General features: G+C 32.3%; 1 protein-coding gene across 1 annotated transcript in view; it reads left to right on the top strand.

Moving 5' to 3' along the window:
- BDP1 (BDP1 general transcription factor IIIB subunit) overlaps positions 1–15410 on the top strand; it is a 91774-nt gene that overhangs the window by 60423 nt on the left and 15941 nt on the right. The window contains 9 exon segments of the mRNA XM_074282203.1: positions 71–279; positions 1906–2287; positions 6338–6457; positions 7284–7320; positions 7957–8040; positions 9236–9461; positions 9896–10053; positions 13605–13746; positions 14355–14523. Of these exon segments, the coding sequence (XP_074138304.1) occupies positions 71–279; positions 1906–2287; positions 6338–6457; positions 7284–7320; positions 7957–8040; positions 9236–9461; positions 9896–10053; positions 13605–13746; positions 14355–14523 (1527 nt within the window).

Raw genomic sequence — 15410 nt, forward strand, 5'->3', positions numbered from 1 at the left:
TATAGGTCAAAATAGAGAAGCAAACCACATTGTGAAATCTAAAACATTTTTTAAAAAATTCATATTTAAGGATAAAACAGAGCTACTGTCATCTTTGGGGATTGAAGCAAGAAAAGAATGTGTGGATTCTAGAGATTCTACCTTGCCTAAAGAATATAGTCAGTCAGAAAAACTGGATTCCTTTGACAAACAGTTGGAATATGGTGGTCACAGTGCTCCAGGAGTTTCTTCATCATCTGTAGGTGTTGTTGAAGAGCAACTTCTAAATAAATCAACAAGGTACAGTTTCATAACAGAATAATAATAGCAATAATAATATTTGCATAGTGCTTTAATATTTATAAAGAACTTTATAACTGTTATCTCATTTGATCTTCACCATACCCCTTGGAAATAGGGGGCTATTATTATCCCCATTTTATAGATAGGGAAACACAGTTAAATGACTTGTCCAGGATCACATGATTTGTCTGAGAGGGGGTTTGAACTTGAGTCTTCCCAACTCCAGATCCAGTATTCTATGCTTAAGACTTACCTAACTACTTTTAGCTTAATGTAACATAATTTCTCTGTTTAGAAAATTAAACATATCTCCAGTCTTCTATGAGTACCTTTTATTTAATCCATTCATAGAGGATAAGGATTCTTTAGTCATTTCAGTTTCTTTTCTAAATTTTGATTATTCTTGTCCTTTTGCCTTATATTCTCCTTTTTCAAAAAGGTTTTCTCCCTTATCTATGAATGAATATAAAATTTTTTATTTCTCTATGCCAACTTAAAATCTTTAGTATAGAATGCATCTCATACTTTGTTGGAATCTGTCCAGGTAGGAAATGTCCCCACTGAATAAAAGTGAACAGGTAGGGAGAATTGGGAGACTAGGTAATGTTGCAATGGAAATGGAGAAATAGAAAAAAGCATTCCAGGTTCTTTCATTATCACATTCTAACAAGTCTAAGCCATTCACTCAGAGAATATTCACTCTGCCAGTGCTTTATTTAGCTTCTTTTACCTGCCTCTTGGAATATCCTCATGAATTAAAAAAAAAAAAATAACAAGCTTTCTATTCTCAAGTTCTTAATACCTCTTTACCTTTATTTCTACACTTAAATAATTGCCTATTCCATTTTCCATTTGGTTGGAAAAGAGAAGCTAGCTCAGGATGAAAGTATTGCTATGAGTTTTCACATGTGCTTGATCAAAACTTGAATTTACTACGAAATATGAAATAATAATAGGAAGTTTTGATGAACTGAATTATAATTCTTTTTCTTACAAAATTTATTTAATATTTTTTTCCAGTTACATTCAAAACAAATTCTTTTTAAGATTTTTGAATTCTATGTTCTCTCCCTTATTCCCACCCACAATTAAGAAACTACATGTGAAATTATACAAAACATTTCTATAAAAGTTAAGTTGTGAAAGAAAACATACATCTCCCACCCTATTGAAAATAAAAACCTCAAGAAAAATTAAGTTAAAAATAGATAGATAGAGAAATAGAGACTGATTCGATCTATATTCAGAGGTAATCATTCCTTCTTTGAATATAGATAGGATTTTTCCATTGTAAATTCTTCAGAGTAGTTGTGTACGATTGTATTAATGAGAATAACAAAGTCATTTACAGCTGGTCATTCCAGACATTGCTATTATTTTGTGTGTGTACACACACACATACACACACACCAGAGTATATTTCACTTTGCTCATGAACTCTTTCCATGAATTATAATTCTTTAAAGAAATAAGCCATTAAAATGGGTGGTGATAATTTTTGTTTTAATGACTTAAACTTATACTTCATATTAGGCCTTTATAATTAATAATGTTGTTAATAAAACTTCCTAAAATGTTATTTTTGTCAAGTGACCACAATATTTTTTTTAAATGATCATTTAGATATATACAACAATCAAAAGAACCAGGTTGTCTTAAAAATACTGTGGGTCGAAGAATAGTTACTTCTTCAACCTCTGAGTGTGAGATGGATAATACAGACAGGAGAATACAGCGGAAGTCTAAACAAAATTTCAGCAAAGGACGTGGGTCCAAACGTGTCCGTGGGCGGATTTCTAGGAAAGAACCTAAATCCTCAAAGGCAGTGTTAGTAACACTCCGAGCTTCTCAGGAAGAGGATGAAGACGATATAGAAGAATCTGAGTATGAGGAAGAAAATTATCATCTTGCACCAGAAGAAGTCAACAAGGCACCAGTGTTTGTACCTATAGGACTTCGGTCACCAGAACCTGTTTCTGCTCAAATCGAGGAAACTATGGAAGAGGTATGCAAAGTTTTTGGTTCCCTGATATTGTATTATTGCTTAGGTTTCTTTTATTTTCATGTAACATTTTTCTTCTTTTGAAGGATTTAAAACCTTTTATGTTGCCTTAGGCTAATTAAATCCATAAAAATAAGGAAGAAATGTGCACTGCTCAACTTTGTGGGTCAAACACAATAATAACAGCAGTAGACTTTGAGAAGAGTGGGTAGTTGGAACAGCTGTTTACACATGGGCATCAAAGCTCTTCAGGGTAGCTGTGTACCCATGGATGTTTGTCATTATTTTTTAGAGCCCATTGAATGGGACATATTTGGGCCCATTGTGTTTTTCTAGTTCCTTCAGTAAACATGGGCCTTAATATTTTGTCCTTTTTAATTAGCTACAGATCTCCTAGGACCTCCAAGAGACTAGAGCAAAGAATTCCCGAGCCACTGATTTTAATGGCTGTTAGAACTTCAAAGGCCTAGGAAACAAGGCTAGATTCTTCTTTTTCTTTTTTTTTTAATTGAAGCTTTTTACTTTCAAAACATTTGCATGGATAATTTTTCACCACTGATCCTTGCAAAACCTTGTTTTCCAATTTCCCCCCTTCCCTCCATCCCCCCTCCTAGATGGCAAGTAAATAATAAATAGTAAAATATGTTAAACGTGGCAAAAATATATGTAAATCCAATATAGGCATATGTATATATACAATTATCTTGCTACATAAGAAGAATCAGATCAAAAAGGAAAAAAAATGAGAAAGAAAATAAAATTCAAGCAAACAACAACTGAAGTAGTAAAAATGCTGTGTTGTGATCCACCCTTAGTTCCCACCGTCTTTTCTCTGTGTGTAGATGGTTCTCTTCATCACAAGATCATTGGAATTGGCCTGAATTGTCTCATTGTTGAGAAGAGCCATGTCCATCAGAATTGATCATTATATAATCTTAGATGGCCAGATTTTGATGGTAATACTGAAATTATAAACTGAGATCATTTAGTGCAAGGGTCTGACCAGAAGCAAAAGAATAGATTAGGAAACCAAATTCCATTTATGACCATTGGAGTAAGTGCAGCATGCTTCCACTGGTTATTAGCAGGAATGATTAGTCTTAAAGTCAAAGGTTCCCTAGAAAATTAAAGCACAGAAACTTGAAAGTGGTTGGAAAGTAATTAGGAAGAAGGCCAAAGCTAATTAGGAAGAAGCTTAAAGTATTTACTAGCGCGGAAATAAAAAAATCTTTTTGAGTACTGGCAAAAATTCAGATGACACCAATAAAATTGGCAAAGAGAATTTCTGAGAGGTAAAAAAAAGCATAGGTTAATTTGGCCTTTCTCTTAGTAGTTAGTTTTGCCAAAATATAGTTATTTACATAACTGCACAGGAATTCATCAGATATACATTCTACACTTAGGCTTATTTTTGAAAGAACAGTAAATGGAAATTAGTTATCTGATTACAGGAAAACAAGTTTCAATATATGTATGCCTGGGGACTATGTAGCATTATACTGATGTCCTAGGTTGTGAATAGCAGTTTGTCATAGGAATTGTCATTAAAGTTTCATTTTCTAGGACATATAAATATGAAACATTTTAGCTTGTTCATCAAAAAGTGTTAAAACAAAAAAACCTAACCTTTAGTTATTTAAAATAGCCTATTCTCTAAACATCTTGTCTATTCTCTAAGTATCATGTGTAACTGATATTACTATGCCTTGTGTTTTATAAATCTTAGTTTTTTTTTTTTAAAGTACCTTTACTTTTTATTTTATTTTAGCTTCAAAACAGCCTGGTTAAGAAAATAGCAAACCATTTTCTAGGTAAAGAAACTAAGGCCCAGAGAATTTATATGACTGGTTTAGGTCTAACACTTAATTCATTATGTTGATATTTTTACTTAAATTTTTTAGATCATGTTGGTCTATAAAGATATTAGAAATGAGAAGAGAGCACCTCAGCTAGAACTTTAAGGGAATCTTGTTCTATTGTACATTCCAAATACAACTGCCAGAAAGCCACACAGTTTGTAGAAAAACTGAGAAACAATGGCTAGAGGGTATGGCCAGAAAGTAATGACAAAAAAGAACGAGTAGTTGAAGTCATTATATAAAAAAATGTCTATTTGTGCTTTATAAAAAACTTTGCATTCTTTTATGACTTTTTTTTTTTTTTTTTTTTTTTTTTTTTAGCATTTTTCTTTATAGTCCTCAAATTTGAACTTCTTTATGATGATGCAACTCCATTACCTTGCTATCCCACAGTTTGTTCAGCCATTCCCCAAAATAACTATTTCCAGTTTTTCCTTGGATAACGAAATAGGACAGCAATAAACACCTTTATGCAGAGAAAAAAAAGAGAGAATAAGGTGTCAGGGACTTAAGTTTAGGTAAGATTACTGGCAACCTTAAGGATAAATTTTTATTGGCCAGTACACAATCGCTAATAGTAAACGTTATTATCCTTCAATCCCTTACCTATAAGTATGACACATTGATATATAGCACTATCTAAAGATTGGCAGATTTTTATTTTCAATATGTGTTTTATCCCCCTACCAAATTGTGAACTATATCTATCTATCTATCTATCTATCTATCTATCTATCTATCTATCTATCTATCTATCTACCTACCTACCTACCTACCTATCTATCTATCTATCTATCTATCTATCTATCTATCTATCTATCTATCTATCTATCTATCTATCTATCTATCTTTTTGCTGAGGCAATTGGGGTTAAGTGAAGCCCAGGTCACATAGCTAGGAAGTGTTGAGTGTCTGAGGCCAGATTTGAATAAAGATCCTCCTGACTTCAGGGCTGGTGCTTTATCAAACACTGTGCCATCTAGCTGCCCCCAAACTGTGAACTTTAAAAAGAAATGTTTTATTGATATTTGTTTTTTTTAGGTTTTGTTTTTGTTTTTATGCCATAGTTATTTTCCCCAAAATAATCCTCTATCCTGCTCTCTTCTTTTGTATCTAATCACACTAATTAGGGACTATATTTAATAATAATAAGCATAATACACCCTTAGCCACTCAAATCTAATTCGAGAAGAAAAGTGTGTTTTGTCCATCTGCCTTCTGTGACCAAGATAGGTCATCCCGTTCAAGTGTGTTGGATATTATTTTTATTTACATTATTAAAGTAATTTTGTATAGTATTCTCATGGTTTTGCTTTCTCCATTCTGTATCATTGAGTCTGTATTTTTCTAATTTCAAGTCGTCCTTTCATAGAGAACAGTAATATTCCATTATATTCACATACCACAGTTTATTCATTTGATGCCTAATCAGTAGGTATGTGCAGTAGTGACATCAGAGAGATTCCCACACCTTCTTCTAACTCCTTCTAAAGTCTCTATTTCTGTTTTTTTGTCATTTTGGCTAATTTAGTGGTTTATAAGGTGTTATCTGAGAGTTTTTTGAAATTTTCATTTCTTTTATTCAGGTATGATCATTTTTTCATATGTTTACATTTCTTCTTTTGAGAACTGTTTAGATGCTTTAATCATTTATTTATTGGGCAGTTTCTCTTAGTGTTATATTTGTCAATTTTTTATATATGTTGGTTATCAGACTTTAATCATTTAATTATTTTTTATATATATTGGTTATCAGACTTTAATCATTTAATTATTTTTCCTATTTTACAGTTTCTCTTTTTATTACGTTGCTTTTGTTTGTGCAAAACTTTTAAATTTTATTTAATCAAAATTATGTTTTACCTTTTCTAATATCTTTTATCCCTCATTTGGTTATGAATACTCTCCTAGTTATAATTCTGAAAGATTTCTTGATCTACTGCCCTATAATGAAATTTAATTTCTTATGATATGACCCCATTTACATTCATATCACTTATCCATTTGTAATTTATAGTAGTATATGATGCCATAAACTCTTTTATATCCTTAGATTTTTTTATCACCCCAGGACCAAAACAAGTACTTGAAAGAGGTTAAATTAAATTCTCAAGTCAAACATGAAGTTTTGAAGTTTAGTATTACATTTTTGTAGACTTTCAAATAAAATAATAAAATGTTTTCATTTCTATAGCTTGAAATTTCTGTGAATGTTCCAGATGTACCATGTATTACTATTGCTGAACATCTCCTTCCTGATGTAAATGTGTCAAATGAAGGACTGAATCAGGAAGAAAATCTAAATGCTGCAGTTGTAAGTATACACTTCAATTTGTTACCTTTAATTCATTTATAGGCACTTAAAAATAACTGGAGCAATATTGTCACAGATAATCTATCCACAAACCCGCAGACAATTGAGACTAACAATACAAGTGAAAATTAGGTATGTTATGAGTAGGTGCTACATGTAGGTTTCTTTGCAATCCTATTGTGGTACTTGCCTGACTAATAAGTTGTATTACTTTTCTTCATCATACTGATCTATTTTAAATGAAGGCCCTCCTCCTTTTCTCTAGTATTTCAATAATTCCTTAATTTTTTGTATTGAATTAATACCAACTTAAAATTATTCAGAATATATTTATTTCCAAACCATTTGGAAGTCATTATTTTACATTAACCTTATTTATTTAAAACTTGGAGTTATGAGTTTTAATGTGTATTTCTAGACTTTGTAACATTCATTATATATTAGTATATGTGTCAATCTATCTGTTCATTCGAAAGGGACATTTTCAGACTTGTTTTTATTTAGGTTGTAGCTGACAGGAGAGATGTCCTAAGAGGCTTATGATGATGAAGAAGAAAGAAAGACACGAATGATAAAAGGTGTAAAGAGTTTTCATTTGTGGCCATAGCCAGGACAAGGATACAAAGAAAGAGGAAAAGTAGGAATAGTGAATAGTTTTACTTTTTTCTACTTGTAATTTCATGAATAATGATAAAGAAAAAAAGAAAATTAAGCTTTAGAATTATCAAAAGGGAACTAAATGCCTGATGGCACATTGTACCATAGGTAAGGTGCTGAAATAATGCTTAAAAAGATAATTTAGTTCACAATTTTTTCCTCTTTTTAGGAAATTACTGCAATTGAATATCCTGAAGAAAAAACAGGTAACTTTTAGTAGGAAAAGTACTTAAGAAACTGTTGATAAACTCAAGAATTAAATGGTGGTGATAGTTCTAGAACCAAAGGACTATGTTGATGAGTGAATTCTTTTTCTTTTGGAAGAATTTTATGTTTTTCTTTTCTGATAGTCAGGTGGGAGAAGGAATAATTGAGGATTTGTAGAGACCTAATACTTACCCAGAATATTTTTAACAAATGAAGGACATTGTCATAATGTATGAGTCATTTGATATCATCAAGAGATTTCTTCTCAAAAGAATATGAGAACATTTTTTTAGTGATAAATTAAACTGATCAAAAAATTCAGTCTCATTTTGTTATTTCTAGTGTTTCTTTGTAAGATGTTGACAGTAATAAATAAAGAAAAGTATCTTCAAGTAGATTCTTTAAAAAGTAAATTTAGGGGCAGCTAGGTGGCACAGTGGATAGAGCACCAGCCCTGAATTCAGGAGGATCTGAGTTCAAATGTGGTCTCAGACACTTAACACTTCCTATCTGTGTGACCCTGGGCAAGTCACTTAACCCCAGCCTCAGAAAAAGGGGGGGGGGAAAGTAAATTTAAATAAACTGATTTCTACAATGATTCTTTTTTATTCAAAGTTGGGTAAATTGTTTTATAGGTATCAATGATGGAAGCACAGAAGCTGCCATGGCTTTACTTACAATGGGAAATCAAATGTTGCAGTCAGAGACAACTTCTGAAGGTACGAAACAAAGAAAAACAAAAGCAAAACCAAAATTCCTCACATACCTATTCTTCCATCTTAACTGAAAACAAAATTGTAGTCTTTCACATATCAAGACCATTTTTCCTACTAAGATGTTATTAGTAGCAAGCATTTTGGGTTGTTTTTTAATATGTTGACAATAACATCCATTTTGGGTTGTTTTTTATTGGTGGTACTGTTGTCACTGCCCAAAAATATTGAAAGTCAGCCATATATTAATAGCACTTTGGTTGAATATGATGTCTGCCCATTCTGGGGAAAGTCTGCTTCTACACTTAACACATCTTTGCTGAGATCTTTTGGACAGCAGCAGCTGTTATCATGGAAATAATTCTGTAATTATAATCATTTTGGCCCAATTCTATGCCATTCTTTTTACCATTATTTTTAATTAAGTATCCATAAGATGTATATAATGACAGTGTACTTGGATGTGGTTAATTCTCTTAGTTAATAAATTTCACAGAAATAGAGAATTCTAGAGCTGGAGAATACCACAGAGGTCATCTAATTCCTGAACGCTGCTTTCTATTGTATGTTTTCAAGATGTTTATTTTTTAAAATGATAGTTTAGATAAAGATGCATTATTTTTTTTTTAAATTTATTGTGATACTTCTGGTTTCATTAAGAGAGCATATAAAGGCAGAATTCCTTATAGATTCATTAAATTAATACAATATTAGGCTAATCTCATGTAGTTATACAATAGCCTCATGCTTGTTATTTTAATAATTATCTATCTTAGAGGCAGTTAGTTGGTGCAGTGGATAGAGTATGAGCCCTGAAGTCAGGAGGACCTGAGTTCAAATCTGGCCTCAGACATTTAACATTGCCTAGCTGTGTGACCCTGAGCAAGTCACTTAACCCCAATTGCCTCAGCCAAAAAATAATAATTATTATTATCTATCCCATCTAAATAGGGTTTTGTTATGGACAACATAAACTCAAAACTTAAAAACCAGTTTCACTTAATATATGTATTTGTTTTGCTAATTTAACTCAGGCCATATTAAAACTTCAGTATGCAAAAATTCTTAAGGTTTATCTTTAAATATAATTAATTCTTCATTATAGAGGATTAACAAATCATATGGATGTATTGCTGTATTGGTTATCAAATAAGTTTGAAAATCTTGTCCCTCTCATTCCTCTTCTGTTTTTATATAACAGGAATAATGTGTGTGCTTCCTGAAGGTGATATAAAAAACCCTATTTCTACTTCTAACCCAGAGACCTTTGACCACAGGGTACTTCTTGAACATGAAGTACTTTCTTCACCAGTTCCTAGTACATTGCTTACAACACTGGATGAAAATAAGAGTATATCAGAGGAGCAAAGTACTGGAAAAGAAATGACTGTACCTGGGCAAATAAAGGAAAATTCTGTACTTTCCAGGTTAATAAATCTATTTCTTTTGAGTAGTAGTATAGTAAATGTAAATTTTAATGTCATTTAAAAGTACAATTTTACAGTAACTCCTTTAATATACCAGATAGTATTGAGGCATATTTAATTATAAAATTCAAATCAGAGTATTTATGGTATTTGTTTATTAATTTTGAAAAAAGCAGTGGGATTCTTGCTCTTAACATTTCACCTTGGTGGTGAAATCACAGTATATTTGAACTTATGCCAAAATGACTTAAACTTAGCTAAAGTAGTTAGAATATTTTTATGAATGTTGAACCAAATTTTTACCCATATCTGTTATTCCTTGCTAGTAAGTTTGACATTTGTGAACTGAATAGCTGTTTTAGACTAGTAAGATTAATGTGCTTATAATTTATTAACATATGGGACACTCATGAAATTTTTTCTCCTTTCTATAGTGACCAGTCTTCTAAAAAGACAAGTTTGTTGAGAACAAGAAACAGATTTCCTAAGCCTAAACCAAATATTAGTAAAATACTTGGTAAAGATAGACATGTTCGTCAAAAAGTTACTAGTCTTCCTGCAACTGTGGATCAACAGGCTGATATACAGAGTGGTGAGTGTTGTAGTTCTATTTGTAGGAAATGGAGTTACTTTTGCCCATACATTTAAATTTACAGCATATCAGCATTTGAAATGGAATATTATATCTAATGGGAACCTACTTCTCCAACTTTCTATTCATTGGCTTTAGTTTAGTTTTTGAATCTTTCCTTTATAGGCTTTCTCATATTTAAAGACAGTATTTATGTTTCCTCCTAAATCTTTTTGGGGAGCTAAAAATTCTCAGTTTCTTAATTTATGTTTGACCCTGGTTTCTAGTGTCATCCTCATCCTGGTCACATTTCACTTAATAGTCCACATATAATTTGACCAGTACAGAATTCATTGCGATTGTCTCCTCTTTCTGTTAATGTAGCCTGAGATGACATTAAGCCTCTTTGGCTACTACTACAATTTTTTCACTCATGTTAAGTTTGCAGTTCACAAACCCATGATCCTTTTCATATAGTTACTTTTCTCACATAGACTGTTTCTTCTTTGAACTGTAAGTTTATTAAGAAAAGCATAGATGGTATGTAGAATGAGGGTAATAACATGTATCTGCCAGCATGGGGAAAACTTTGTTCAATTTTGAGTACCATATTTAAGGCAGTGTATTTACAACCTAGAGCAGCAGAGGCCATGGAGGATAGATTGGAGAATATATCAAATGAGAGTCAGTTGAATGAACTTGGGATATTTATCTTTGAAAAAAAAAAAGAAAACTTTAGGTGCAAATTGGTAGCAGTATTCATTCTTCACACACATACACACACACACACACACACACACACACACACACACACACACACACACGACTATTGAAAGGGGGCCATATATTGTATCCTTTTAGTCTTGATTTGTTCTTCATGCCCTCAGAAAATTTGAACTAAGAAGCAGTGGATAGAAGTTGCACAGACACAGATACAGGTTTCATTTCATGAAGCATTTAAGAATTAGAGCTGTAGGTCCCTTTAACAATCAAGAGATTGGATGGCCACTTATTCCCAATATTATAAAACTGTCTTTAAAAAATTTTTATGTTTTATGGATAAAATCTTTTGATATATCAAATTAATTTCTAAGTATGTCCTTCTCACCTTTTACCTAGCAAGGCTTCCTTACAATTTTAATTTACAATTCCTTATAATTTTAAAAGAAAAATAGGGAAAAAAATTTTTTTGAGCAAAACATATCAGCATCAGCTATCTCTGATTGTATATGTGGTGTTGAACATCTTTAACTCAGCAGAGTGGAGTGGGTGTGTGTATGTGTGTGTTTTTTCCACTTTTGTTTATGGCCAGATGATTGTTATAATTACATAGCATTCAGTTTTTTATTCTGTTTGTTATTGTTGTTGTATGTATTCTTTTCTTGGTTCTTGCTTCATCTTGTATTAGTCCATATAGATCTTCCTTTGTTTCTTTGAATTCTTTGGAAGGGATTCTTGGTCAAGTACAGTCTCAATTAAATTTTGCCATAAGTCCCTACTAATTCTTAAGTTCTATGGCTATTTATTTATCACTGTTAAATTTTATCTCATTTTCTTCAGCCTAAGAGGCAACTATAGGAGGGCATCTAATCCTGATTTTGGAATCAGGAAGAATTGGGTTCAGATTGTTCCTCAGACACTTATTAGTTTTGTTCTATATTCTGCAGACTGGTTTGTCTTTCACAATTCTCTCCTCACCCCAATCCATCCTCCATTCAGCTGTCAAAGTGATCTTCCTAAAAAACTAAGCATATCACTCTCCCATTCCCTTTTCCCTAGCCTCTACCTGCCTCAGTAAATTTCTTTGACTTTCTATCACTTATAGGTTTAAATATAAAATAAACATAAAAATTGCATATAAAATCTTCTGGAGTTCAGAGATGTCCCCTTTTGCCATCTTATAACCTACTCCTCCCTCTCCTATATTTCTCTACTGTGTAAACCAGTGACACCTTGCTGAATCTTATTCAAAGACATTCCACCTCCTGACTTGGCAGTTTTAGGGCCTGGAATGCTTTTCTTCCTCATCTCCCACCTTCCCTGGCCTCCTTCAAATCCTAGCTAAAATCCCATTTTTAACAGGAATCTCTAATTCTAGTGCCTTCTCTCTGTTGATTATTTCCAGTTTATTTTCTGTAGAGGGCTGGAACTTTGAAAAAGTATACTTGAAACAAGAATACTTATAACAGGGTGTTTACTCAATAATTGATGAGAATGGTTTTCTAGTTCACATATATTTAGTATACTGTAATGATGTAATTATAATAGGGTATTTAAACTGGGGACAAAGTCAGACTCAGAAGGACACTGTTTAAGACTGTCAGACTGCTGGAAGAGACTGGATCAGACGATGACAGACACAGACTATGTAAGAGACAATAAAGACTTTGGACTCTATTCTTGTCCATTCTTCTGGTGTCTATCCTGCTGAGAGCAAAGTCTTTCCAGAGGACCTCCAGAGGATCTAGACTGAACATTACAATTTTCTTTCTGGCTTCTTTGTATATAGCTGTTTTCATATTGTCTCTTTCAGAGAGAATTCTTTGAGAGAAGACACTGTCTTTTTCTTTCTTAATATCCCTAGTGGTATCTGGAACATAGTGGGTTCTTAATAAATGTTTATTGACTAACTTTTTAACTAGTTTCTAATTTTGTTCCTTATGTGAATCATTTTTGTTTTGTCATCTTAATTTTATGTTTAAGTGTATCTCATCTCTTTTGAGGTGTCTTTCTTTGTTGAAATATTAAGCCATAACATCTCCGAATTCTTTGAAATTTGCTTTTCCCTCTTTATATTAAGATGTCTTGGTCACTTATTCCTGAGGCTATGGGTAATTTTTACTTTATAAGGGATTTCCTTCTTACTGTTCAATAGCTTGTCTAAAACAGTTCTGCCTTCATTACGTGGAATTTTCAACAAAGCAAAAACAATTTGTTCGGAAAACCATATTATTACAGTTTTAAGATTGTAAATAAAAATAGATATCTAGATATTCTTTTCTTTTGAAGTATCAAGTTATGGAAATCTTGTTGGGTCAAGAGGATAGTATGGTCAAGGGAATTCTGGAATTCTCTGAGCCATAGTTTATTAACCTCTAGATGGGGGATAATAATACTTCTGTTTAATAGAGTTATTGTACACATCATAGGAATAAATGCATATTAAGTGATTTATAAACTTATTAGAAGTGATATAGACAGATATAAAATTTTTATCTTTTAAATATGATTTTCAGTGTTGCTTTTTACAGGATGACTTGTTTTCATGCAAATTTTAAAAATGAAATTATTTAAACTGGATTGGGGTCATCAGTGAGGCACAGTTTAGCAAGCAATATACATCACAATAAATTATTAGTCAGATTTAGAGTTCAGTAATGTGATAGGCTATTGTCATTTTTTCTCCCTTTTATAAATAATACATCAGTATTTCTTGTTTAGGAATTATTTAGAAAAGTTACAGATGGAATTAGTTTGTAAGTTTTGTTGGTGGCTTAATCAAGAATGTGGTTTTAGGATAAGCCATCTTATCTTGCAATATATTGAATGATTTTTTTTTTTTTTTTTTAAAGAAACAGGATGCATAGTTTCCAAAAGAGCAGTATTAGAGGATATAAACATAGAATCAAAGATTATGGCAGATGGCATGATGCAGACCAGCATGTTGACAGATCTACACAGCTTGAAAGGCACAGAAGTCAACCAAATAGAAAGGTAAACAAAAGGAGGAAATTCCATTTATATGCTAGAGGCTGCTACACTCTGCAGGAAATAAAACCCTGAACCTGCTCAGGAAAACCTCACTTCAGAGCTCACACAGCTTCTAGCTCTGTGTCCCTGAGTTAAGTCACTTAGCCTCTGTCTGACTCATTTTCCTTAACTGTAAAATGGGAATGACAATAGCACCTACCTGCTAGAGTTGTCATGAAGATCAGTGAGTGCTTTGCATATTTGAAGGTGCTAAATAAGGGCTAGCTAGTTATTATTAGCAGTATTTGTAAAATAAAAAAAGTTTTCCAAGTTGCTATATTGATTAAAATAATTGTTTTTATAGCCTAAAAATAAATAATTAGATGTTCTATAAAAATAACTAGTTTTCTGCTATATAGCAGAAGTACCATTGAACTGTGAGTGAAAGGACCTCATCCTTGATACTGATTTTGCCAGGAGCAGTATGACCTTGGGAAAATTACTGAGCTTTTCTTAATCTCATTTTTCTCATTTTCTCTTTAAATGTGAAAGTTAAACTAGATTATTTAAGATCTTCATGTCAAAAACATTGTAATTTTATGCCTATTTTTCTATATTTTTTTTACTTTTAGAGAAGAAAAGCAGGACAAGGAATTTCACGAGTCTCAAATGGAGTCTCCCTCTACACTAGCCAAGAGGAGTTCATATGACGTCAGTGGTAATCTCATTGAGACTGCAACAGGAGAATTTCCTAGCTGTGATAGTTGTGGACACAACTTACTAACAACTCCTTTTGGTCAGGTAAAAGAATATCTAGGCTTCCCTTCTATCCTGAATTCCTTTCAAATTCCAGATTATTTTACTGTAATAGAATTTTATTAAAATATGGACATATTTCCTGTCTTGTAGTCCTAGAAATAAAATAGCAGATGATCAGTCAATTCTAGTAATTTGTTTTATATTGAAATGCTTTGAATCAGTATTGGCAGGATGGAGTTACCATACTACTTCTCTTTTAAACACTTATATCAAGTTAATTTTGGCTGTAGTAGGGTTGTATAAGGGTAAGCACGGATGAGAAGGAGTTGAAAGATAGTTACTAAAAATAACAAGTAGACAAAATGTTCAGTTTCATTCTGAACTTTATATAGTTTCCATTAAATTGATTTTTAAATGTGTGATCACTTGCCAAAGGCCAAATACTTATTTGTTGCACAGGATTGTTCATTTTATGCTTAAGAAAAACCAATAATCCTACAGCCAATTCTTTGTATTTATGGGTCCACTCATGAAAACATAGAAATCTGTGTAAAACACTTCTTTATAGTGATACTCATTGTAATAAGATTTTTATGCATTTGGGTAATTGAGTTTGCATCCTATCAATATCTTTGGAAATACTTAGATTCTAATATCCCAGCTGATAGAAAACACACACGCACATGCACACACACACTCTTACTCTTTCTCTCTGTCTCTCTTTCCCTGTCTTTTATTTTCATCTCTGTGTCTCTTTTTCTCTCTTTCTCACACATACTCATACATGTAGAAAATGCATATAAATTCTTGGTCTTGTTTCTGGGCTTGTGCTGATTTTTTTTTTTTTTTTTAAACTCCTTGCATGCTTGAGAGGAACCTGAACCTCATTTTTCTCATACCTTTTCCTCAACACAGCTCTCAGCAGTCAC

Source organism: Sminthopsis crassicaudata, chromosome 1 (assembly GCF_048593235.1).
Source record: "Sminthopsis crassicaudata isolate SCR6 chromosome 1, ASM4859323v1, whole genome shotgun sequence".
NCBI classification, from domain to species: Eukaryota; Metazoa; Chordata; class Mammalia; order Dasyuromorphia; family Dasyuridae; genus Sminthopsis; species Sminthopsis crassicaudata.